Source organism: Globicephala melas, chromosome 8, assembly GCF_963455315.2.
Source record: "Globicephala melas chromosome 8, mGloMel1.2, whole genome shotgun sequence".
NCBI classification, from domain to species: domain Eukaryota; kingdom Metazoa; phylum Chordata; class Mammalia; order Artiodactyla; family Delphinidae; genus Globicephala; species Globicephala melas.
The window spans coordinates 105,472,786-105,499,995 of NC_083321.1; the positions used below are offsets into that span (position 1 = coordinate 105,472,786).

General features: G+C 51.0%; 1 protein-coding gene across 10 annotated transcripts in view; it reads left to right on the plus strand.

Annotated features, from left to right (window-relative positions):
• Window positions 1-27,210, plus strand: part of NTM (neurotrimin) — a 931,803-nt gene that overhangs the window by 721,879 nt on the left and 182,714 nt on the right. For 8 of the 10 annotated variants that reach the window (XM_030841612.2, XM_060304309.1, XM_060304304.1 and 5 more), the window contains one exon: window positions 23,454-23,686. In XM_030841612.2, coding sequence (XP_030697472.1) covers window positions 23,454-23,686 — 233 coding nt within the window. Of the gene's footprint in view, window positions 1-11,294; window positions 11,327-11,610; window positions 11,824-23,453; window positions 23,687-27,210 lie in introns of those variants that run through there. The other 2 variants (XM_060304312.1, XM_060304311.1) reach the window with 2 other exon arrangements.

A 27,210-nucleotide genomic window follows, 5' to 3' on the forward strand; every position in this document is an offset into this window, starting at 1 on the left:
CATCCTGAGGTTTCTGCTGCCAGGGTTGGTCGTATCGTCCAGAGCACATCGTGCAGCGGTCAGATCACGGCTCCCTGTGTCCTCCTGGTATCTGAATGTGGGGAGGTGATGCCTGACCCCATGACTGACCCTTCTGATATCAAAGACTTAGACTGGAGCAGCAACAGCTAAATTCGTGACCACTGCCTCCTGCAAAGCCTGGGTCCAGCCAGACCAGTCCCCCCTCCCGTCTCCCCACCCCCAGCAGCCACGATATGGTCTGTGAAGTCTGGAGATGAGCCTGGGAAGAATTAACCTTCTTACCCTTCAATCAAGTTGGGAAGCAGCTGGGTGAAGAGTCAGCACAGGTTAATGCTTTAAATGGTTTTGCCTTTGCCGCCCGAGGCTGAAATGGGATTTTCAGCCCCCTTTGAAATGAGCTGACAGTCCTCTGGTCCCATGGCCTCAGTCCTCTTCCCAAAGGGAAGCCCATCTTTGATGGGCTCTAGGGACCTTCTGCACCGAGGCCAAAGACGGGCAAAGCTGTTAATGAAATGAATCACCTGTCAGTGGAAAGGCAGAGCTGGAGTGAGGTTCAGGCAGCACTGCTGCTGGTCTGCACCGAGTTCGCCCATCCAGGGGCTTGGGACCACGATGGCAGACCAACTGTGCCTCAGCTCATGAGGAGACAAGGATTTATAACAGGCTGTATAAAGAATATATGTTTCAGTAAAGGAGCCCCCCATCAGAGCTACGGAGCAGGGAAATTAACAGGAAAGGGAGAAGAATGAGGTTCTGTGAACTCACTGATGCTGCGTGGCATCGGGCCCCAGCCAGATCCCGGCTTGCCTCCGCCCGTCACAGCTTGGTTTTACAGCTCAGCTGATGATGTTTCTAATTCCTGTCTTTGTTTCTCTCTCTGTTTATGTTGCTGTTTTCTTTCTGCACATGTTGAACAGCTCTGGCTTTAAAACTGATCAGAGCTAATGGCTTCTTCAGATGCACATGTTGTATTTCTCTCTCAGTACATGTGACCAAGAAGATGTTTGAAAGGATGCCAGGATGGTTCCCTTCTCCCAAGGGATTGCTGGGCTGGTGGATTCAGAGAAGGTGAAAGACAGCAGAGAGTGCGAGGGAGCGGAGGGGACAGCACCTGGCCAAGATTTGGTCTCCCTGGAAACGATGGCCTGAGACCCCTGAGACACTAGCTAGTGATTTTTATTTCCTACTGAAGGCACGGCCACAAGGTTGCAGAGGAAATCAGGGTCTTCGCTGTGGGAATAAGGGGGATTGCCTACAATGTTGAAAATTTTAATCACTGCATGTAGGGAATTAAATCTCTGGCTACTTTTAAAAAGAGAATTTGTACACTACATTAGACAAATCATCTATATTGATCGGTCCTTTTCTTTCCTCATCTGGCAATGGGAGGAAACTATTATTTGCCTATCTTCCTTGGGTTCTGCAAGGACTCATAGCCATCTCGTCCCCCAGACTCCCCCAAGAGGCAAGCCGATCGCAACAGAAGAGCTTGGCGTACTTTTCTAGGTCGTCCGCAGACGCAGCATCTACTTTATACTTCATTTGTACTCTAACCCCACTGCCAGCCCTTGATAGAACCTGACTGGGCTTCTACAAGCTGAGCTAGGTTAGGAGAGGCTGGATGGAAATGGACATTGTGGGGTGTGTGTGTGTGTGTGTGTGTGTGTGTGTGTGTGCGCACGCGCGCCCTAGTCTGTTTCCTGATGATCTGATATCTTGTGTTAATCATTTTGACACCCTTTTCTGCTGTCAGAATCTGTCACATGGTCCTCTCGATACACTTCTCTGGTTTAACTCTCTTCAAAGTTTGCAGAGTCCACGGAAAGAAAGTAGAAAAAGTCATGGTTTTATTCTTATTTTAGAGACAGAGAAGTAGCATTCACTCCACGAGCCTGAGGAAGTGTAATTCATCTTAATCACCAGATGGTCTATGTGATGACACCCACACGCCCTTCTTCCTGGGACCTCATTTGCTTTGAATATTAAATCGGGGTCATGGTGTTAATGCCCTGCTCTTAAAACACAAACCAGCATCAAGGACCAAGTATAAAAAGTAAAATATAAACCCAAACGTATAAAGCCACAGTCGCCAGGGATACTGCAGTCTAACAGGGAGGGTCACCAGGGGCACAATGAGATGCAGGCGGTGAGGGACTACATAGAAAATGCCTGGCTCCTTTTATTTAAGTAAAAGGACTGTGAAGTACAGAAAATACAAGTGAAAAGCTGGTCCATTACAGGATCCTGTTTCGAGCTCTATTCTTGCTGTCCCCCCTTTGACCTATGAAATCCCCTCCCGTTTCTCTCTTAAATTTGACCTCAGAAGCTTTAGTTCTCGCTTTATTTTCCTCTCCCACGTGTAATCGATGTCCCCACAAGCTCCGTGGTCCTCTTTTCCAACCAGCGGACCCACTCATTCTGTTCATCCTCTCTCTCTAAGGAGCCCAGACTGACAATTTTGCCGATAGTTTTCATACATAATAACTTAAGTGCATCACTTTTCTGCAAACATGTTAGCGTTAGAGTTCAATTCTGCTCCTCGCCTTTTGTACCTGGTAAATCTATTCCTCTGACGTGTGTTTAGGAAGATGGCTTCGTTCTCTGCCTGTGCCATTAGTGGCAATTGCACAAAGCAGAAACACAAATTACCTGCCTTCCACAGACATAGCTCATAACCTAGACACCATGGGCTGGCATTCAGTGCAGCCTCCGCCTCTGTGCACGAACCTGAAACGGGACACCTGCCTATTCATTTGAAATGTAGGTAAAGTGCCGTAGGCACGGAAGAGCCTGTTTGGGGAAGCTCTCCGTGCCAGTTGCTGGGGGCTGTGTGCTGGCCTCAGCCCTTGCCGGAGATGGAGGGCCCAGTGCCAGCGTCTCTGGGGAGATCTGGGGCTGGGGAGCTTAGGACCCTGCCAAGGCTGAGAATTCCCATGAACGGTACTCCCTGCCTGAAACGGAACAGCGGGATGAGCTACACAACAGGGGAGGCCAAGGAGGGCGCCTCCCGGAGTTCGGACCTGGAGAGGCGCGTGTGGGTTCCCACTGCACCGTTCTGTAAGACTCTCTTCCGACTGGCTTTATTTAGGCAACTCTACAGTCAGCAAAATCAGCCTCCCCTGGGGCTGTTAAAGTCAAATCAACAGGGTTTTCATGGGAACAAATGTTTGTAACAAAAAACCTGGCTTCCTCCAGCGCCACCTACTGTCAGACTTGAGGAATTTGTTAAGGGAGCCTAAGGATGTGCCTCACCCACCCGGGGGAGGAAACAGGGGTCCCCTCTGTGAATGGGCTCGGGGGCCCTCCCACCCCACTGCGGCCCTGGGCAGCCAGTACAGACACCGGCGGTATCAACAGTGCAGCCCCAGAGCGGGCAGGGCCGGCGGGGCTGCCTGGGAGATCCCGGGGATGCAGAGCAGACCAGCCCCTTCCAGCACCGATGCCTCCTGACTCAACCTCAGGAGCTGCTTAGCTGGTGTTGCTAAAGGACGCTTACTCCCAACCTTCTCGGACTTTCTCCAGGTGTAGGGCTTGTCGCAGCGCTGCTCTGAACTGGATTCTTTTCTTTAAATTAATTAATTAATTATTTTTTGGGCTGTGTCGGGTCTTTGTTGCTGTGTGAGGGCTTTCTCTAGTTGCGGCAAGCGGGGGCCACTCTTCATCGCGGTGCGCGGGCCTCTCACTGTCGCGGCCTCTCCTGTTGCAGAGCACAGGCTCCAGACGCGCAGGCTCAGTAGTTGTGGCTCACGGGCCCAGTTGCTCCGCGGCATGTGGGATCCTCCCAGACCAGGGCTCGAACCCGTGTCCCCTGCATTAGCAGGCAGATTCTCAGCCACTGCGCCACCAGGGAAGCCCGTGAACTGGATTCTTGATGCTTGTCTCACACACACACACACACACACACACACACTCTCTCTCTCTCTCTCTCTCTCTCTCATTCATCCAACAGGAAACAAAGAAGAACCCAGAGAAGGGAAAAACCTGTCTCTGTTTTCTCCTTTCTCCCCATTAAAACATCACATCCTTGTGGTCTCGCTCTCTGGCCTTCCCATCCAGCTTTTCTCTTTCCCACCTGAGTCCCGTCCTGTCAGCCGCCCGCCCCTGTTTCTCCACCATGACTCCCCCTTTGCTTCTTCCTGTCTCTTTTCTCTCATTTGTAATGAGGCTGCTCAGCGCCGGAGGGTCAGTGCTGTACATCACCAAGGGATCAGAGCGAGGGCCACACTGACAAGGAAAGCTGTCACCAGGTTTTACAGCTTCATGTAAAATACACTGTCCACGCGATGACAGCGAAGGGGCTGGAGGGTGCGGAGTGGTTTGGGGACAAGGGTGGACAGATGACTGCCTGTGTGGCGGGGAGGGGCACACCTGTGCGCTTCCACACGAATGTGTGCCCGGAGGTGAATCTGCCATCTCTCCCAAACCAGACACGTCCCTGCAAGACTCACCGGGAGATCTGCCCACTTGTAAGAGCTCCGGTGATGAGCTGTCTCTGGGTCTCATTGCACAGAGCCACGGAGACGGCTGGTGCGAGCTGTCTGAGTGCAGAAGAGCCGAGGACAGTGCTCTGGAGGCGACCCGCAGCCCTTCCTCCTGGAGGGGCAGTAGGACTCGTCCTTCCATAGAGAGCGCTGTGTGCATGTCCCGTTCGCCTGTCAACAGGTGTCTGCCCACCTGCCAGGGGACCAGCTGGCGGGAGCTGCCTCTGAGGCTCAGCCGAGAGGCCCCCGTCCCGAGGGCTTCGATAGGCTGGGTGAGGAGGCAGGGCCAGCCCATGGGCATCCTCAGAGAGCGGCACATGACATTAATGTCCCAGACGGAGGCCCCTGCAGCCACGGCCCATCCCTTGTTTGAGGGCCCTGCTGTCACCCCGCCACTCCAGCCAGAGGCCAGTGGGACCTGGCTATAGAGTAGGGGTCTCCTGGAGGGAGGCCACCAGACATACATGAAGCAGAGACGTTGCCGACCATGGCCCAGCAGGGCGGCCGGGTGGGTGGAGGGAGTGCAGAGTCCTGGTGCCCAGTGCCCACTGGCGCCCAGGACTTGTGTGCCGCTCTTGCTACTGTACCTTCCTCCCTTCCCCGCCCCTCCCGCACTCCCCATTCTGGGGGAACATCCCTTGTGTCCGTCCCTCCCCTCCAGCCCGGGCCCTGCCCTACCTCAGGCTGGCAGACCTGGTGGGATGAACCACTGGAAGCAGATGCTCTGTGCTTCCCCCAGTCTGCTCTCCTGTGGCAGCGAGGCCCTCGGGCCACACATCTGAGCATATGTCCTTCCTGTTTGAAACCCTTTGAACCATAAGTTAAATTTCAGATTCCTCAGGGTCAGTGACATGGAAGACCCTTTTGAAGGTGCCTTTGCTCACCTGTCCAGGCTTTTCACACATCTGATTACTACCCAAATCCTGCTCTCCAGCCACTCCCAGTAATGGTTCACAGCTTTATTTATCAAAAAAAAAAAAAAAAAAAATCTGTGGAACTTATTTGGAATTTGTGGTTGGGGGTCTATTTATAAAATGCAGTGTTTTTGTTTGTTTGTTTTTTGAATTCCACAAGTGTGTCTGACGTGCATTTCAAGCTCCAAGCTCGGAAGCATTAACACCGCCCCAAACACGCCCTACCTTTGGCCACACAGCAGGCAGGCACCCTGTCCTATTCCCCTTTGTGTACCCAGCCCCTAGCACATTGACTGGTCCGCAGTAGGGTTGCAAATTATTTTTTGGCAACTTAGTGATGATAAATAAATAAAGGATATTTCCAGTGATACCAGAGAGAGTGAGACTAAGTCACATATCACAGTCACCCACAGGGTGCATGAAGGGAGAAGAGACTGTAGCGTGTGTGTGTGTGTGTGTGTGTGTGTGTGTGTGTGTGTGTGTGTGTCGGGGCGGGGGAAGAGAGGGAGGGAGGGAGGGAGGGAGGGAGAGAGGTGGTCTAGGCTTCGGAGGGAAGAACACAGCCCAGGAAAGGTGCAACACCACATGTGGTAAGCACCGAGAGTCCTCACAGGCACTCTTGCATGAAGCGGGTGGTGGGAGACCCATTTCAGTGGGGGATTGGCCATCTGTGTACATGAGTGGATGTATGTGGATGGAAACAGAAATACAGACACAGCCAAGATCAAGAGCATCCTGAATCCATCCGTTCTTCCCAGAAGAAGCATCTGGTGAATGGAATCTGTAGGTGCTAGAGCACTACGGACAGTGGAGCTGCAGCCCAGCTGTGGCCGGTGACTTCTCAATGGGGAGGTGGCGAGGTGCAGGGACAGAGACACCTGCACCAGCCATTCGTTCCGGGAGACAGAGGTGAATCCTTCTTTTATTCCTTCCATCACCCCTTCTCCTCTGTGATAGATGGGGCCGAGCTGTTTGCGGTGTGTGTGCAGAGGCTGACAAAATGCAGTGATCGGATTGGAAATCAAAGCTCTCCCCAGCGCTGGCTGTGTGCCTGCCTTCCCAGAGACCGCGGTGGCGGCGCAGCAGAGGGGGAGGAAGCAGCTGCCGTCGTTTTCCCCCAGGAGTTGTTCTGGGTTTTACTTTTATTTTTCCCAAGACAGAGTTGCTGGAGAGGGTAGCCAAGGCAGCCAGAGAAAGGAAAGGAGACAGAGGGCGAGCATTGGAATGCAGGGGGAGAAAGAGCTGTGCAGACGGGGAGGAGAGAGAGAGGCAGGCGAAGGGCAGCTGATGGAAGTCCTTGGAACCTGCCTTTTTTTCTGCTTTTCTCTGGTCTCAACCTCCCATCCTGTCTCTTTCCCAGCTCCCCCTCCTTTGTCATCAGAGGTGTTCCCTGCACGCTATGAAGCGTGATTTAACTTACGGGTTGTGATGGAAATGATTCACGAGTCTGCTCCCCAGACAGGCTGGGAAACTGAGACAGGGCACATTAGGGCGCTTTAACTGGCTCCTCTTTGGCCCTACCTACCCCCAGTCTTTTGTCCCGAGAGTTCTAGGAAGCAGCCATCCCCACATCCACCTTACAGAATGAAGAGTTGATTCATGTCTTTGCTTTTCTCACCCCTTCTCCCAGGACATCTTCTGCATCGAACTGCCCCACAGGGTCCCGGAGCCTGAGTCTTATGGGTTGACTCTGCCCTCTGCTGGATTAAGAAGTGGAAATGAGGCAGAAAAGGGGACTAGTTCCAGAAAACATACCTCGGCGTATTTCCCAGGAAAGTCTTTGGTTCAAGCAACCCAAACCCTAAGTGAATACAGCTCAATATGCCTGTGATGTATTAATACCCTGATAAGCCAGTCAATGTGTTTCCAAATAGACCTATTACGTAAGAGGCAATAAATACTAACCGTCTCTCCTCTATCCGCATTTGTGCATGGAGAAGGGCCTTGGTACGGGATCCAGGGCTGTGCAGACGGAGTCTTGGCGGTTCTGACCTTCTGACTGATGGCGAGTCCTGTGCCCTATAACGTGGTCTCCCATGTCATCCGCATCGTGCAATCCTGCCCTTTGCCCACTGCTTAATGACTTTCTATTTTGTTTTACAACCTGCAATCTGCTGCATGTCCCAGTCAACAGTATCTCTTTTTCCTGCTGCTGCTGATGCCTTGGATGCTTTTATGGGTATCGATTCCCTTCACTGGTTCCCCAAAGAGGTTCTTTTCCTTGAGCCAGAGTGTCATTCTGGCGGATTACAGCGCCTGCCACTCTGCACTCCGATTTATTGCCATCCTGGGTTTTATTCTCCCCTACACTTGCAGCCAAGCCTCATTCATTTCATTTTCTGGGGTGAGCAGAATAGAGGAAGATGTTATTAATAGGAGAAAGGGTGTCATCCTGGCGGGCTTAGTGATGTTTACGTTTATGGTCTGCAGTTCCAGAGCCTAGCTCTGGCCCAAGCACCACCCTTCTTCCGGGAAGTGATGAACCCAGCAGGATCCTCCCTTAGGAATTGACCTTCCGAAAGCTTGACACTCTTTTCAAGCTTTTGTGGACAAACGGTGTTCTTGTGTTTGGGCAAGCTCACCCGTAAGTCCCTCGCTTTCCCCTGCTTGTGACCAGCAGTTTGCACTTGGAAGAAGGCTGGACAGTGTTGTAGGTGAGGTCTGAGTGCAGGGGGGTGGGCGAGAGGGAGGTGGAGAGGAGATATACGTGGCACGTGATACACCAGGTCCTCTTAGGATGGCTTTTCAGGTTTCCCAGACACTAATGCATGTGAATCCAATTGAAGTCCTCTACGGGTTTTATTTACTTTGATAAACATGTTTACTGATCACTTATCACAAATCAAATAGTAGAGCAATTTCTAAACAATGTCCTACAGATAATAAACGTCTTTTGCATATGCATACAAAGTGTTACATCTCAGCTCTTGCAAGTCCAGCTCACTCTCTCAGAAATAGAATTTAGAAAGTACCCAGGGGCTGCAGAGGGCGAAAGGGCAGGAGCTGCCCCTCCAGGGACCTTCCCCAGCCAGTGTGGACTGACTGGCTCCACACTGTATAGGTTTAGAGCTCCTTCACACAGGAACAGGAACCACAAAAAAATCTTCCAGTGGGTTATAGTTGTGGGTGTAGGAGTTCACCCAACCAAACTGACTTGCCAGGAGATCACATAGATAGAGATAGCTGGTGAGGCTGGAGATCACCAAGGACAGTGCTGGGAAGGTTTCCTTGGGATGGGTTGGTGTTGACGGCACAGAAGCCTTTTCTTTACAAAACGCTCCTGGGAAAGTACAGTTTGCCAAAGCAGCATGGGGGCGGGGGGAGGGCAGTGAGGTAGCATCTCTTTAGCCATGTATTTTTTTTTTAATTGGGGTATAGTTATTTTACAGTGTTGTGTTCTACTGTACAGCGCAATGGAGTTCCCTGTGCTATACAGCAGGTTCTCAATAGTTATCTATTTTATACACATCAGTGTATATATGTCAGTCCCAATCTCCCAGTTCATCCCACCACCAGCACCCCGCTTTCCCCCCTTGGTGTCCATACGTTTGTTCTCTACATCTGTGTCTTTATTTCTGCCTTGAAAACCGGTTCATCTGTACCAGTTTTCTAGATTCCACATATATGCGTTAATAAATGATATTTGCTTTTCTCTTTCTGACTTACTTCACTCTGTGTGACAGTCTCTAGGTCCATCCATGTCTCTACAAATGACCCAGTCTCGTTTCTTTTATGGCTGAGTAATAGTCCATTGCATATATGTGCCACATCTTCTTCATCCACTCCTCTGTTGATGGACATTTAGGTTGCTTCCATGTCTCATGTTTGGCCATGTATTCTAAAAGAGAAGTTCAGAGGTCACCACAGAGGGACTTGGTGTCCAAAACTGTGCATTTCTCAAAAGGGCAACATTGTTCAATGCACACGATTGTGTGAGAAGCATTGTTACTGCTGGGTCTCCAGTGACAGTTTTAGAGCCAACATAGAACGCACTTTTCCAGCCTCTTGCATGAGTATTGATCCAAGGCGTCTGACTTTACCCCCAGGAAGATAACACAGGGGCCGCAAACAGACCCCGGGAGTCTGAGTTCGGCTTTGTGGTTTCTAAGTGAGCCTGTATATCAGAACTCTGTGAAACTTGACCCAATCGCTTAGACCACGTGGGTTTCTATTCTCATTTTGAAGACAGTAGAAATATATTTTCAGGTGGAACTCCTAAATGCAGACCTTAGGTGGGTTTCCTATACCTACCTAGAAGCAAGGCCAGCTTTGGATGACTCTGCAGCATCCTGTCTGCTCTTCGTCAAAGTCATGGAAGGGAGACTTGCCAGGACATGAAAATTGGACTTTTGTTATTATGATCCTTGTTTTGCTTCAGCACAGACACAATAGCTGCCTCTCTCCACCAGGCATCCCAAATTGGAGGGCGCATCTCTCTACAGAAAGGCAATAAAGAGTATGGGAGGTACCAGAAGTGAGTGGCTTCATCCCTGGAAGCGGCGGGCAGTGCTCAGACAGCAGTGTGGCTGTTTCCCTGACCCTTCCTTCCTCTGTTCCACTCCCTGTTCCCGAATGGCTCAGGCTTTTCACTGAGAATAATCTTAGCTCCTGCACATAACTGTATTGCCACCCCCTTTCTCTCTGGGTGTTCTGCTGATCACTGAACATTTTAACCTGGTTTTGATGAAGCTAAAACTACCAAAGGGCATCCTGGTCTTAATTAGAAGAACCCAATTTCAGAGCCTGTTAGGACTCTAGGAGTGGAGATGCGTTTTAGTAGCAAACATTCTCAGAAGGAGAAAGGAACCCAGGGATGACAAAGAAAAGGGGCTTACTCTGGAAGGCGGGGCCACTGCCTCTGGACTCTGTTGATTCGTGGGGAAAGAAACAAAGGCTCAGAGGTGAGAACGGGTCAGCTTTGTTGAGGAGATGCTAGGACATACCGTACAGGGCAGAGAAAGCCACAAGGTCAGGGAGCCGGGAAGAGTCCAGTCTCCAAGTGGAAGGAAGGAGATCCTCCACTTTCATCCTCCGACTTTCTGTGATTCTCTTGATAATTACCGTCAAAGGAGCCACCATGTTGCTGATTCTACTCAATGCATTTAAATTCTAATTCACATTATTTGATCCTTCTTAGAGGTGAAACTAAATGTGCTCCTTTGCACTTGTACCCTCTTTCTCTCAAGAATTTGCGTAAGAAGTGAAGGCATGTTTGCGTTTATTGCATTTCAGTAATTGGCATTTTTGCCTTCCCGGTTTTGCTCCACTTTCTGTTCTAACCTGCTAACCCTTCCTCTCTGTTCACCTTGGCAAGGAGAGGGACAGCTAAGAGTGTCAGACAGCTCTGCCTGCCAGAGGACGGGAAATAGTTATGGGGGCTCAGGCAGCGGACCTGGGGAGTCCCGCCATGCCGGGGTTCCCACAGAGGCTGCCTGTCTTGCACAGACGAGGAAACTGAGGGTCAGAGAGGTGAAGTGACTTGCCAGAAATCACACGTTTTAGGGTCCTGGCTCTGAGGTTAGAGATGTGTCTCTGCCTCTGGCTTTGTTTTGATGATTCCATGAGATATAATTATTCGTGAAAGGATTTTGCATGCTATTGTGAACCGGAAAGTTTGAGCTATTATTTTTCTGGTTAATTAACAAAAACACCCCAAAGCTCTTATGAGATGTCTGCTGCATCCTCCCTTCTCACTTCGCAAGCTATCGTGGAGCCTGAGCTGTGACGTGGTGACCTCCGGTGGTGCGGCTCGCCGTGTGCCACATGTGGCATGCCCCTGGCAGCATGGTCTGAGTCACCATGGAGAACAGTTGGAGAGATTCCCTGTTTGGCTTGGTCTCAGAGTGTACCGACAGTGCGCCTTCCCTTCGGGCAGCGGACATTCACTGACTGAATGCAAGGATGGACTAGGTACCGTGCTGGGCGTGACAGGGCTGAGGGTTAAAAAAAAATAAAGAAAATGCACAGGCTTTGCCTTCACAGTGGCCGTGTGGCCTGGAGAGTGATGGGACAGAGGTGCTATGGGCTGGGGGTGTCGGCGTAGACCTGGCAGATGGAAGGGAGCCTTGGAAGGAAAGGTGTGTGTGATGAGGAGGTGGGGAGACAGATGGGGCAGCGTGGGACATGGTTTGGAGTCCCGGGAGAGCATCCACATTGCGGAAACTGCAAGAACCCCGCAGGCGTACCCTGTGATACAGCTTCTGTGCAAGGCGATGGGTCTGATGAGGATGGGGCATCTTGGTGAGCTGTTCTGAACTGTTGGCCCTTCCTATGGAGGGCTGTGGACACCAGTGAAGGCTTTGGAACAAATGAGTCTCAAATGGATTTGCTAGAAAGGTCCTTCCAGCAGAAGGAGAGGGTGGAGGCTGGAGGTTAAGAGAGGCCAGCATGGCCGCCGTCCAGGTGAGGTAAGGTCGGAATCTCCCCACCCACCCCATTGCCTAGATTCAGAAGGGGGTCCACTTGAGTGAGATTATGGGTGATTTGAGCTGCTTGTTGAAGGGTCAAGATCAGGGAGTAATTTATGCGGGGGAAGAAGGAGCTCTCCTCCAGCACAGTGAGAATCCCTTCCTACAGAGACCAGCTACTAGAGAGTATCGCAAAGGCACCAGGGGGTTCTGTAAAGGACTTGCATAACTGCTTGCCCAGGGTTGGTTGAAGGACGTTGCTTCGCTAGGCTCAGCTGATGTGGCTCCAGCCAAGAGAGGGCTGACTCTGCGGCTGCATCTTTGCATCTGCACCCCGCCGCCTCCTCCCCCAGCCCCCCTCGCCCATCAGGGCTGTGCCTGCTCCGGTTGCTGCTTGGGGAGGTGGCCAGAGGGACGGAGAGCGCCCCTCTCTCAAGAGCTCTCTGCTTCTTCTGGTTCAGGGCTGGGCACTGTGCTTTCAGCGTTAAGACTGCATCCGTCTTTTCGTGTCCATCCAGCGTTTGTCACTGAATTGCCTGTGCAGGTACCCTGCTTTCTTTCATTTCAGTGGCTGTGATCTTCTTTGTAGGATAAGCCCCTAAAATATAGACAGTAAGGAAGACGTTTTGTTCTAAAAAGTGAGCACAGCATCCTCACCGGTGTAGCAGCACAGGAAGTAAATGTATAATGTTGAGCGGGGTGATGTAGGCATGTATTCAGTTACTGGGAAAATAATATTGAAGAGAGGGGACATCTGTATTTTCACACAGAAGATAGTAAACGTTAACACCTCCCTGTTCTTCCAGAGTCCTTTATACTTTTCCCTTGTGTGTTACTTTCCTCTGACAGCCATAGGGATTGAGTGGACAGACTAGTTTTTTCCCCATTTGACACATAGGAAAACTGAGTCACAGAAGGACTGGGGACCCAGGCTTGTCACAGCAGATTAGATAATAAGACGAGGACCTAGCTAGCTTGACTCCGTGGAAGTCAGGCCAGCAGCTCGGGGCATGGCCACTGCTTCTCTTCAGTGTGAACGTGCAAGCTGAGGTCCTAGTAGGTGGAATATACCAGTGCATGGCAGCTTCCAGATGGGAGAGATGATGTTAAAATCTGAGTGATACCTGGTGCATTGTCAAGCTTTCAGAATGCTCAGTGGAGAACCTTTCTTCAAATCCACCAACCCCAGAAAACACAGGTTAAGGACTCAGGAGATGCAAGTTCCCATCCCCACTCTTTTCTGAACTAAACAGCTGCATAGCCATAGTCTTAAGAAGGAAGCAGCTGTACGTCTGTGTCTCTAGGGTCCATATCTATAGGTGACTTTGCAGGTCCCTCCAAGCGGCAAATGTACACCATCTGCAAAGTTCTCAGCAAAATACCTTCCCTGATCGCTTAGACCACGGTGGGTTCCTCAACACGCGTTTATTTTCTGTACAAAACCCCATAGTATCCGCTCATAAAAGTCCTCATGCTCGATAGTGATCTGTCTTAGCTCTACTTCCGCGGGAGCAGAATGTCTGTGTCTGTCTTATTCACCCTGTATCACACCCCTTAAGTGCTTAACACCCTGCATGGTGCATAATAGATCCTCAATGCACGTTTGTCAAACAAGTGAATAATTCAAAAAACCTATTTTTCCACACCTCAAATTATCTACGTCTTCACTTCTCACAACTAGAAGTGAAGTAAACGTGATGGGAAAGAGAAGGACGGGCCTGGGATAGGAGCCTTGTGAGAGGAAAGGCTGCTGACCAGGCCTGAGGAAGGAGGAGGGGTCCGGTGACCACCGACGCCCTGAACAGCCCTCCTGTCGGCCCAGGTTCAGTAGGTCCTGTCTCCGTAGGACAGCGTTGGGTCAGATGTCTGACACTAGCAATGAGCCCCAGCACACTGTGGGAGGAACCCCTTCCTGGGAAGGGAAACCTCGGCATTCACCTTGTCTCTGTCCCCCCGATCTTCTCTCTCCTGCGTGAAATCCTGAAAATCCTCAAGTGTGGTTTTCGTGATACGGTCTGGCTGCCCCAACCTTCCTAACTGGCCGCGGATGAGAGCAGCCCCTCCGGGGCCTCCACAGTGACCGTGGCTTCCTCTGCGTCTGTCAGACCAGACCCTGAACACGGGCCCTGTGGCCACGGCCGCGTCTCTGGACTCCCTTTCCTTCCCTCTGCTCGTGCACATGTATGTTCAGTTCAAGGCGAGCTCAGGGCTCACTCCCCTGACTTCCAGTCTGCGTGCCTTCCTCCACCTCCACCCTCCTGACACCTCCAGCAGGGGTCCCTTTTGGCGCTCTGGCCTGGCTGGATTGCCCTGACCACTGTGCTGTGGCGTCGGCGCCCCTGGGTGGTCCCTGCTCCCCGTGTCCTCTGGCGGCCGGCTCTTCTCAGCCCCCCTCCCTCCCCACTCCGCCGGTACCCAGCTCTTCTCTGCAGCCTCCCAGAAGCATGCCCTGAGATGCGAATTTGTGTGGAAATGACTCCTTAAGGGAGTGCCCCCCGGCGAGAGACCACGGAAGCGGGGGACAGCCAGGAAGCCACGTGGAGGCTCAGTTTCAGGCAGGTGTCCTGAGGGTGGCTCCCACGGGACCTGCAGCGAGACTCGGCCACCTGCTCCCGCGGCCAGCCCGCTGCCGCCACCCTGGGAACGCACACATTCCCAGGCACCACAGCCTGGAGACAGGCTCCAGGGAGAGCGGCAGGTGTGGGCTCTTGGCACAGAAACCTGGCAGCAGCACAGACACGACACGAGGGCCCCGAGGGGCCGGGCTGGCTGACTGCAGCCGTGCCCCGCACAGGAGGGGACGTCCCCTTGGACCCGCCCCTCCCTACTCCAGGGTGTGGTTTTGCCTCCTAAGCCCTGAGGTCCTCCCCACACTGGGGTTTCAAGTCCTCACTCTAGGGGGCTCTTTTTGATGAAAGGAGGGGCGTTGGAGGCAGGATCCAGGTTTGACTCAGTGTGTCCAGACAGGGAGCTGGATCTGGAACTAGCCCCAGCGATGGGACCGGGAGGGACACAGATGCTTCGTCTGAGCTGCCTCTCAGGCGCAGGGCCTGCCAAGCTGGCACGTCTTCCCCAGCCCTGGGCTCGAGAGGAGCCAGGTACTTCCCAGACCCCCTTTCCAGCATGACAGGGCATCCTAGTATGCACCGTCAACCCCAGTTTACCTGAGTGAGTCTTAGTTTCCAAAGTGTAACTATAAACAGTGTCTGGGTTGATCAGCGTCCCCCTGCTGCTATCCTGCCAGCTGGTCCACCACCTCCAGGATGAAACCCCATCTCAGGTGTGGGCTTTACGTGGTCTAGCTGTAAGGACCGGATGACAGGATCGATCGGAGACACAGACAAGAAGAAGCAGAGACTCACCTGCCGGGATCCGGGCTTCTTCTCCCCAACTCCTCCCTCCCACGGAGGGCCACCCACTGTAGAAGGGGGAGGGGCTTAGGCTCGTGCCTTCGTGGTCCTCTGTGATTTGGCGATTCTTTCAGGTGGCCATTGCAGAGCTCTTCATTTCGGTTCTCTGGTCCTTCTTGTCCTCAGGATAAAGGGGACAGTCTGTCACACGGGTGCCACAATAGTTCCTGCAGGGAGAAGAGGGCACACTCAAGCTGGGCAATTGGAGGAGAGTTTAATCAAAGGTGCAGCCAAAGTGCAGGAAAGACCACAAGGGTTAGTCCTGACCCCGGGGCTGGAACAGGAGGGAGTGGCTAATGCCTCCAGGACTCAAGTGAAGAAAAGAGGAGATCTCGGCTCCCACCAGGGACAGAGGACCCCGGCCAGGAGCTGTGACCTCTGACAGGGACGTGGACGGCCTGTGGCATCCCCTCTCCTTCCCATCAGCTGACCTCAGTGGGAGGCCGGAGGTCGGGGAGCCAGCTGATGTGGCCCACGCTGGTCAGTCTGCAGTGGACGGAGGGGGCACAGAAAGAGTAGGACACTCCTTCACTGGCCTCAACTCACCTAACTTTTCTCTTCTACCAAAGCCTTACACTCTGCACCCACCAAATTTCTATCCTTCTGCAAATATGCTGGTGTCCTTTCACAGTTCCACTGTGCTTTTGTTGTGCCCTTCCCTCCGCCTGAAATGCTGTGCCCTGCTCTGTTGTACGTAGCAAGCTCCTTCCTACCTCCAAGGCCACCTTAACTCTCACAAGGCCCAGATTGCCTTGAAAGTAACCAAGAATCCTTGCAATACAGAAACACATGGTATATGCCTCCTCCCCCCACCATATTACAGGTAGACGGGGGATGGACAGACTGCCGTCAACACACACCAGGATAAAGTATGTCTAGCGAACATTCATGCGGGATTAAAATTTGCAGAGGAAATATGGTTGGCATACAAAATAACCTCTAATGTTGGCTCTGATAGGGAAATAGGAATTTATCTAATAAACAATAGGGAAGGGCGTTCCCAGTACAGGGGGTCCCTGAATTCTGATAGTGAACGGTGTGCTCTGGAAACAGTGAGAAACCGTCCAGTATATCCAGTTCCTGTCCCATCTGGAGCGTGTGGGGTGGGAGGTGAGATGGGGCTTTGCAGGAGATTGTGCTCTGGAGCCTAGGGTCAAAGGGCAGATGAAGTCCAAAGTGAATTTCCTCTCACCTCTCGGCCCTTCTGGGCTCTCTCCCCTGGGAAACGTTGGTCCCCACGCAGGGACTCAGGAGACGCTCATCTGTGTTTGGACTATTTGGGTACGTTAAGGGAGGGAATGGAAAGAAACCGCCCCCCCGTGCTGCCTGGCTCTGGTCACCGAGGGAGAAAAAGGTGCCACTGCTTTGGTCTGTGGTCCGTAACAGGATCCAGATGCCTTCACCAGGATCGTCAGTCGGTCCAGAGCTCTTCCTTTCTCACCACATGGATGTAACACCCTGCTATGAAATAAAGAAATGGCCTTTGGGCGCTGTAGCTTACAGATGTGAAATGACCTGTCGAACAGCCCCAAGCCTCCTCCAGCACTGGAATCAGTATTGGGCTTTGTCACCAGTACAGATCTCAGCGGCGCACCATTTGTCTCAGGAGTCATGGCCCGCCTGACTTGGCAAGTCTGCCTTGCGATGGTGCCGCGTCATTCGACTCTTACAGGACGGGCAGAGGGGTGGGTGGGTTTATCGAGAGCCCTTCTCAGAGGTCCACACAGCCAGGCCTTCTTGATTCGTCAGGACATTAGAGTGGTGAAAGGTGACAGATTCCCACCAAGAGCAAGCATGTGTGCAGGGGTGTGTGTGCAGGGGGCGCGTTTCTAAGTGCAGGTTGGCGCTGACTCATGGCCTGGGCCTTTACTGGGCATGGGCTCCTGCCCTTTCATTTCTCAGGAGTTTGTGAAACGTGGGAGATTTTAATTTAAAAAAATGAATCAGTCAACAGATATTTATTGAGTGCTTATTTTGTGCTCAATATGACATATAAAGGCACATGAGAAACATAGGTATGGCCCTTGCCTTTCTGGGAGTTACCATCTACTGAGCAATGTAATGAACATGTAGATCGGAGAAGGCCGTGTGTGTGATAGATTGTGTGAGCCATTATTTGGTGAGTTTCTACTCCATACCAGGCAATGCGTTTACATGCATACTTCCGTTTAATCTTCCCATTAACCCCATGCAGGAGGAAAATTTATTTCCGGTCCAGGCGAGTAAAGTGAAACTCAGTGAGGTTGGGTGACTTGTTGAAAGGCAGCAGAACAGAGCCGGCACTTGGGTTCCAGCCGCGCGACTTCAGGGCCTGGCTCTTTCCTCCTCCCTGCCCTCCACCAGCAGTGTGGACTCACGGGGCACCATGGACACAGCCGAGGTTTCCTCTGGTCCTTTCCCGTCTATCATAAGCTCTCCTGCTTCTACCGAGGCGTGATCAGCCTTGGCCTTATTTTCATGATTAAGAGAGATTCCATAGCACACACCCCATTTTCCATGTGAAGCAAAAACAGTAGTGGTTGAGAGACGTGAGGCCGGTGTGGATCGTGTGAGTTCAGTGTTTGTGTCTCTAGGTAACCCAAGCCAATTTCATACATAGTGACACGAGCTTAGATTCCAACAGGGTCAAAGTTTGCAACCCCACCAGGTCAGCCTGCTCCTCCAGCAAAGAGCTCAGGGGACAGGTGGTTTTTGCTGAGTTTTCCGCAGGCCGGTGATGAAGCATCCTGGTTTGTCTGTTTGTTGGTTTCCCACAGAAGCAGACCTGGAAGATGCACAGGCCAACTCCGTGGAGCTGGGTGTCAGTACTTGCGAACCAACCACCTGTGATGCTTTGCTGTGAAGCTTGAGGGGAGGGGCCGGGCACAAGCCAAACCCTCAGAGAAACAAAACTTAGGGGGCAGCTGGACCGCGGGACCATTTCTGAGCGATAAGAGGAGATTGTGATCAGGAGCAACAAAGGGCAGAAACACTTACTTCTCTGTAGGCTCAAATGTTGCTGGAGATGTGTTGCTTTTCAAAGGCAGTTAAAGGGCCGTTTGAGAGAAGGGATGGTTGGAGTACTCACTGTTCTGGTCCATTAGAGTCCTCAGATCTTCAGGCAGGTGCGTTTAAGAAAGGCCAAGCCGGAATTGTTCGCTCTTTCTTCAAGCATCCTTCTCTTTATTTCAGCACCCTCTTTGTCTGTCTTTAGAAGGTGCCAAGCAGATACTTCTGCTTTATTTTTCTTCCAGTTTCCAGGTTCCTCTTTCTCTCTCTGTCTCTGTCTCTTTTTCTCCTTTCCTCTAAAATCCAAAAGTAGCTCGAGGCCCCGAATCCACACTTCGATGTTTATCTCTGCCGCACTCATCCTGGCCTTGCTTAATCGTTTTTTTTTTGCTACTCCTCTATGTACAAGTGCAGCAAATGTAATGAAGCCACTGTTCATCAGCAGGAGATGAAGGGCACAGAGGGCTGCATTTTTAGAGCTTCGCACAATCGGCGCAGCTGCAGAACATTTCAGGTGTGTCGGTTCTCTCCACCGTGCACAGTGCTCAGGTGCGTGTTCCGGCGTGGCTGCACGGGGATGGTCCCATTCTGGTCGGCCACACCTGAGGCTTCTCATCATCAAAGAGAATGCACTGATGATCTGTGCAGGCTGGATGTCCTTGATGGCCTGTGTTCAAACAGGCCTGTTCTCTGTAAGAAGCAGCTTCTCCAAGGAAGGGAGCAGGGTGCAGACAGACAGACTGAGAAGGACACTCGCTCAGCAGTGAAATGGTAAACAAGCCCGTCCCTCCCAGGCACTCTCTCTCTGTCTGGATTCTGTCAGGATGTTGCATAGGCCAGGCTGTGGGCTGTCCGTGGGGACCACACGCAGGAGGGGAGAGCCGCCAGCCCTGTGGGAGGGGAGGATCGCTTACAGATATAGGGAAGGTTGATGGCCCCTGGCTCGAGTGTGGATGCAAGTGAGGTCAGGCATTGAGGCTCTGAGAGGAGACATGTTTGGAGTTTGGGGAGTTCCAGGGCTCAATCCAGAAGCCCTGTGTGTGCAGAGGTTTCTCCTCTGTTCTCTGCATACGTGGTGGGACAGACGGAGGAGAGGATGCTCAGGGTGGGTGCCTAGTGCATCTCAAGACTGTGGGGGGGGAAGGGGTGGAGAGCTTCAGGGTTGGGCCAGGGCATCTCCAATCCTTTCTGACTCTCCACTTCTCTTCCTGGCCTGCCTTAGGCTGACCTTTGACTCCTTCCTCGGTGGCAAGTGGCCATGTCTTGTTACACTTATCTGGATTAGTTAGGGAGGGTTGAGTTTGAAACCTTGCTCACTTCTAGTTAATCTTATAGTTGAGCCCCTTCCTGAGGGAGCTGAAATAGCATGAAATACATGTGTTTTAGGAGTAATTCTGTAGAAGTGAACTAAGGGCTGTCTCTGGAAAAAGGGAACCTGTTGACTGAATTTCCCACCTGGTCTCCCCGCCAACTCCCCACTAACCAAAGCATCAGCTCTGCCTGAGAGTGCAGTTATGCTCACGTCTACTTTTTTTTTTTTTTAATACTTGGAGAATTGTCTCCTGTGTATCGTTCTGTAAATGAGACGGATAGATGAGGGCAGGTACGAGGAGGTGGCAGGAGTTGGCCACCAAGTTACCTTTGTGATTCATCTCTCAGAAGCCACATTAATTCCGTGGAGACACAGCAAGACTGATACCCAGCAATGACAGTTTGGACCTCTAATCATGACCTTCGATGTGCCCCAAACCAGGGCGGAAGCTATGCCAGCTTTTCAGTGTAGTATATCACAGGGGCCGCATAACTGTGCTGAAATTGGCTGTGTCGGAGCACGAGTGCTCCTGCAAATGAACATCTTTGGCCCTGTGAGTGTGGTGCAGTGCGGTGAGACCACTTCCGTTTCATTCAATTTCCAATCATTAGACACTCACGAGGAAGCCCAGGACGGTCCTCTCGTGTTCACCGAGAGGCTGTGAAATGCCCCCATTGTGGGCATCAGAAACAATTATTCAAGCAGTTTAGAGGTTGTTGATCAGCATTTCCTGCCCCACTGCCACTCACCTGGTGTTTGGTCAAATTTCAGCTGCCGGAGGACAAAATAAATGGGACTCTGCTTCCGGCTTCCCAGGGCACAGTGGTTGCAAGAAAGTTCTCTCCCGTAAAGTAGTGGAAAAGTGTTTCAAATGAGAGTCACTTCCTAGTGCCCACTTGCGCTGGGGCTCTCGTGTCACCAGAAACCAGTGAAATGTCTAAATTAATGGTTCTCAAACTGGGGTCCCCGGACCAGGTAGTGGCCCAGCAATCTGTACTTCGTCAGGACTTACAGATAGTTGAATTTAAATGTTGTAGGGACTTTTGGGAAGCCCTGGATAAGGACATTTAAGATCACTGACTTTGGGGGAAAATAAGCAAACAAACAAAAACTGGGTTTGAATCTTGGTTCTGCAGGGTGATCTTAGTTCATTTGGATAATATTTCTTAGACTCAGTTAACCTCATCTGTAAATTGGCCGTAATAAGTGAATGCAACCAAGTTTTTTTAAGATGATAAAATAGCACATACCATAGACTCACAGGATACCTAGCATATAGTAATATGAAACATCAGTTGTGAATATGAATTTCACCAATTCCTCCCCTTGGATCCAAGCAAAATTCGGAGCAGTGACTGCCCTTAAAGTCACGAATATGAATGACATCCCAGGTACATTGCTAGCAAAGCGAGCTGTGGAGTGTGTTGTTCTTAAGGGGGTTCACACCATGGTGGCTCACATCCACATTTTAGTGAGGTAGCCTGAGAGGACGAGCATCAGGTGTGCAAGGCAAGTACAGCATCAGGGAGGCCCAGCTTCCTGCATCAGCTGCTCTTCCCTACCTCTTGCTCAGTCTCATGGTATGTTCAGGATATTGTTATCACAGCCGACAGCAAGTCTTGGAGTTCACTCTAGACCAGTCCAGACCACATGTGCATCCTGGTTACTGGAGAGCTTATGAAAATGCAGATTCGTTCATTATATCTGAGGTGGGGCCCGAGTCTCTGTTTCAAACAAGCTCCCCAGCGATGACGACCTGCTGGTTTTCTGGTCACACTTTCACATAGTGAAGGGCTAGCTCAGTGCTTCTCAAACCCTCACGTGCATACAGTTCCCTCTAGCTTTATGCTGCTCAAGTGATGGTCTGGGGGCCATCGGCATTGCCATCTCCTGGGAGCTTACGAAAAATGCAGACTCTCGGGCCCCACCCCAGACCTTCCAAATCAGGACACATATTTAAGTAAGATCCCGAAGAGAGTTACAAGCACAGAAATGTGGGACATCCCTTCAGGGTGTGTGTTTATTCGCACAGGACCCTGCACTTGTGAAATGCCCAGCTCTCACCATCTTGAAATTCTTAATAGTCCTTGAGCAAAGGACTCTGCCTTTGCGTTTTGCACTGAGATGCACAAGGTATGCGGCTGGTCCTGGATACCCTGCTGTATACCCCAGTGCTTTTCAAACTGTGGTGGGTGTCTGACCCAGCTGGGGTATTGTTAGAAATTCATGTTTCTGAGTTCCCAAAGATTCTGAATCAGTAGGACAAGAAAATCGGTACAAAATCACCTCCTGTGATTCTGATGCAAGTGGTCCACGCCCGCTTTCAGAAATACTCCCCTGGTCAGGTTTCCCATCATTTCTATCCTTTGTTGTCCAAAAAACACAGTAAGCAGCGCAAAGCAAGCTGGACAGCTGAGCAGAGGCGTTTCTGGTTGAGCAGTTTTCCCTACAGGGCCTCTCACCAAGCCCTTCTGCCTGTGCCTGAGAGGCCCGGCAATGATCGTGTGACATTTACACAAGTACGCGTGGCAAGGATGCACAGCGCTGGAGAGCACATCTCGAGAGGGACTGCCTGGGGAAGCTGCTGTACTCAGCAGCAGTTCTCAGGCTTTTTATGGTCACAGACAATTAGGAGAATTCAGCGGAAGCAACCGTCCCTGAAAAATGCACCTTTGCACATCCTGAGGGGCACCCAGGACCAGGACTTAGAACCTGGCTGAGGGGTCTGACTCTCCATCACTCCCTAGCTCCCTATCCTGAGGCAAGGCACCAGACCATTTCCGACCCTGGAGGCCTGATCTTTAAAGTGGAGAATGGGTGGGTGAGATCATCTATCTCACCGATTTGCTGCAAGAATCACATGACACAGGGTGGATGTGAAAGTACCTGGTACCCTGCAAAAGCATGATTACGTTGGAGGCAACACTGTACCTACCGTGGCTGAGTTGCTATTTCCAGCATTATAGCCAGGATCAGGACACTGTGTCTGTGAATTTAGCCTCAGGCCGTAAAACATACTCGCTGTGGCTAGAGAGGGAAATGAATGCAGACAGATTTGATGAGGATTTGGCCAGAGTAGCTGGGAAATTTGAAAGTGTAGGAAAAGAGAAGGGAGCTTCCACAATTTGGGGACTCCAGATGCAAAAATAAAAGAAAGAAAGTCTATTTTTACATGTACGAACCATTTTGAGATTTTGGAAAATGCCTTTAGTCTAGCAGTAATTGAACATTTCTGCCCCTGGGTATAATGAGGAGAAATAGCAATGGTGGTGGGTCCATATTTAGTTTTGACTTCAAAAGCCTTCTGTTGGAATTCGCTATTCTGAGATGGGAGAAAGAATGTTTAGTAGTTAAAAGCTGGGTTTCTGATCTAGCGCACGTTATCTGTGCCATTTGCCAGAAGCATTCAGTGTCTCTGTTCTTCAATTCTTTTTACCAATAGAACCTTCCTCACAGGGTTGTTTTGAGTATTGGGCAACTTAGTACACCCAGAACATCTTGAAGGCAATGTGAGGGATTATCATATGCACATCATGGAAATCCCAGGGCGGGGGGAGGATGGGGGTAGTCCCAGGGCCCAGCCATTCCAAGGACGGATGATGGTTCCAGGCTATAACTAGTGAATAGTTAGGGGTATTGAAATAGTCCTGTGCTCAGGGGTTTTCAGAAGCACAGAATCACTCAGGACCTGGAAGTCTGAAACAGCCCATGTTCTGAGGCTGCAGTTCTGCAAGACCTCTGAGGCTGAGTTCCAGAAAGTTCCACCCAGGCCACAGCAAACAGGAGGTGTGCGTGTACACATTGGGGGCAGGGGGCGAAGACAAGGCATGGTGACCAGGCATCTCAGCCTTGCCAAGAAGACCCTGATGGCTCCCGTTTCTCTGCGGTCCCCTGACTTACCTGTCTGGTCCTCCCTCCAGGTGCACGATTGACAACCGGGTCACCCGGGTGGCCTGGCTGAACCGCAGCACCATCCTCTACGCCGGGAACGACAAGTGGTGTCTGGACCCCCGCGTGGTCCTCCTGAGCAACACCCAGACCCAGTACAGCATCGAGATCCAGAACGTGGACGTGTACGACGAGGGCCCGTACACCTGCTCCGTGCAGACGGACAACCACCCCAAGACCTCCCGGGTGCACCTCATCGTGCAAGGTAGGCGGCCTGGGGGCAGCCGGTGCAGGGGCGGCTGAGAGAGCCTGTATCCAACACTTTCACTGTGATTCTCAACTGAGATGAGTCTGTCTGTTCCATCTGGCCAGGACAATTTCCTAATTTTCGCTTTGCCATCTGATGCTAAAATTTCAAATCATTTTCCCATTGAATAGGACTAGGGTTTGTTTTTTTGTTTGTTCTTTGCTTTTGTTCCAATAATACATTTTCTCAGAAAATTAGCTCCTGATTATTGCTTTCCTTGGCTTTTTTCTCCTCTAAGTTTTTTTAAGGTTCCATCTACTGCTAAGCTCGCTTTATTTTAAGACCAGCATTTTAGCTCTCTGGCACTGCGCATATGCCATCCCTCACACAGCCTTCAAAGAAGGCAGAGCCCACTGCAGATGCTCTAAACACCTACCTGGGACATGGCTGTCACAGCCACCTCTGTGGTTTCCAGCTTGTTGGCTTCTTCTCTCACCACCCAGCCCTGGGTTTCTGATGCCACATCTCGCCTTTAATGCCTGTGTCTGATAGCCTCTGTGTTTTCGTTGCACCCCATTCCCCTCCCCTTCCTCTGAGCCTCTCACACCCACCCCCAGCTTTTGAGGTCTATGTTTTTGCATCTCTTGCTTCCGCTGGCTCCATGCTTCCCAGGCCCTTCTCTGCTTCCCCATAAGCAGAGCAGGTGCTGGGCGTTCAGACAACACGCAACCGTGCAGGCGGATTCTCAGACAGGGAACAAGTGCTCAGAATCAGACTCGGCCACTTTCTGGCTGTGGGACCCCAGGTTTCCAGCTGTGACTCAAAGTTTCTTTTTGTAAAATGGAGTCAACGTTGCGAGGGTCAGTGGAGGGGATTATATTTTCCATGTACTGATGTGTAAACATTCAGGAGAGGGCCTGGCACACAGAGGTGCTGGTTAAGTGTTAGCTAGTTTTTAAAAAATACAGCTGCTGCTTTTCTAAACTTTTTAAAAACACATATATCTGGCATCTAAAAAAAAAAAAGAAAAATAAAAAGAAAAAAAATGATCAGAAGAACCTAGGGGCAAGATGGGAATAAAGACACAGACCTACTAGAGCATGGACTTGAGGATATGGGGAGGGGAAGGGTAAGCTGGGACAAAGTGAGAGAGTGGAATGGACATATATACACTACCAAATGTAGAATAGATAGCTAGTGGGAAGCAGCCGCATAGCACAGGGAGATCAGCTCGGTGCTTTGTGACCACCTAGAGGGGTGGGATAGGGAGAGGGTGGGAGGGAGACGCAAGCGGGAAGAGATATGGACATATATGTATACATATAGCTGATTCACTTTGTTATAAAGCAGAAACTAACACATCGTTGTAAAGCAATTATACTCCAATAAAGATGTTAAAAAAACAAAACGAAACAAAACAAAAAAACAGTATTTAACTGTGCACCACATCCTTGCTCCGTTACCTCAGAGGGGAAGCCCCCGAGCAATGGAGCCAGATCCTCTGCTGGTCTTTTCTCCAGCTCTCATTCCCAGCTCTCTTCATCCCCCTGAATGGCAGGTGCACAGCAGTAAGCTCCAGGTCCAGAGGCTCCTCCAGCCTCCTCTCCCCTCCTTTCCAGCAGCCCAGAGGGAAGGGGAGAGCTGTGGATGGTAGGTGAGAGCGACAAGGAGCAGGGAAGGGAGAGAAGGGAGGGGAGCTGGGAGAAGGCAGGACAGAGGGCAGCTTGGGTCAGGGTCCTGACTGTGAAGGGCGAGGTCGGTGGGCAGTGGTAGGAAGAGGACAGGCTGGAGGGAGACCCACACAGGCTCCGGCGGCTGAGGGATGAGGCCAGTGGGGTGGGTGGCCCCCCGTGCTATGACACAGCTTGGTCACACCAAGTTGTTTTTATTTTATGTTATTTTTCCCTCTTTCTTTCTAAAAGGAAATGATGATGGTTGTTTCCTCTGTTGGTTCTATATTTGAAAATCTTCAAACTGCTGGATACAAACAGCATTTTTTAAAGGAAATGGAATTGCATAGGCAGTATCAGAATGTATCACAAATAGCAGAGTAGGTATTGTTGCATGAGATGGCGTTGGTGGGCGAAAGTTTTATTATTGGCCAGAAAAAGACTGAGAGTCACACTGTTCTGTGAGGGAGTTTGATGGATGCCCTAGTGACCCAGTCGGTAGCACCAGGGGGTATGTTTGCAGCCGCGCCCCATGCCCCCCCACCCCATTCCCTCCCCCCAGTGCACACACTTACTGCTGAGAGTGCCTGACAACGACAGACAGACCTTAGGAACTCTACACCATCACAGACGCTGGCCTCAGGAAGCAGGACCTTTATGGAACTGGAAAATGGAAGGAGTCGTGAAAAACTCTGAAGCCTCCTTGAAAACAAGGATCATGTTTGCGTCGTTGTTTTTCCTTAAGGTCCCCTCCCCTTCCTCGCTCACACCCATACACTCCTGCCCTGAGCACCCGGAAAGTGCCTTGAACAAAGTGCACTTTAATAAATGCCCCTTGAGGCAAATGGCTGGGTTATAGCCCCAAGGACTTACACAGGCTCAAAGAGGGAAGGTTGAGAGTGTGTGGCGGGGGGGGGGGGGTGGGGGGGTGGGGGGGGGCAGGGCGTGGAGGATGGGGTCTACATCAATCCTCACTCGTCTCCATGGGGATGGAAAGTGTCTAATCCCAGCTAGGCGTTTACACCTGTGGCTTGGCAAGGTGGCCTCTGAGCATGACTTACCACCTCAAGTATCAGAATCTCATCTTGGGCTAATTTTCAAATGCTGATGGGTGTATTGATCTGGAAACAAGCTGGGTTAAAAAAGATTCTGGTCTTGTCCACAGACTCAGCCTGAGCGAATCTGCTGTCGATATGCCTGGACCGGGCATTATTGACACTTTAATGAACAGAGGACCATGGTTTCTCGGAGCCAACCTGTGCCTCCTCTTAAAAGCAATCAGACAAACTAAATAGAGCCAGGCTCCCCTGTTTCTGTATTGGAAAGAGGATACATCACCATCCAGGACTTAAAAAAAAAAAAAAAGAAAGAAATGTATTTATCTTGGAATCATTTATTGTACTGAACGTAAACCCTAATTCCCAGCAGAATCGGACTGCTGGATTCTGTAGACATCCCTGTTCAGCCCTTTGCAGCACGGTGTTGGAATGGAAGACGTCTTAACTTTTCAAAATGGTATTACCGTCATTAAACACATACTCACAGACAGACACACACATGATAGCAGCAGCAGAAAATAACGAAACTCATATTTCCACCCATGAGTGTGTGTATTTGTGTCCATGTCGTCAGCTTCATACATAAATAAACGCACACAGAAGGAAAGTAATATTATTTTCACAGAATTAAGTGAGCTTACTAAAGGCTGAGATTATATTTTCCCCCTTTCTAGCAAATACCCCTACTGCCCCGCTTGTTCTTTGTACTGGGTCTTCTCTCTGCTTGCGGTGCTGTGTGTTTAACTCCTGCTGAGACCTGGTGCCACCCGTGCACCTGCCTAAGTACCGGCCCCTCAGCCCTCTGTGCCTGCCC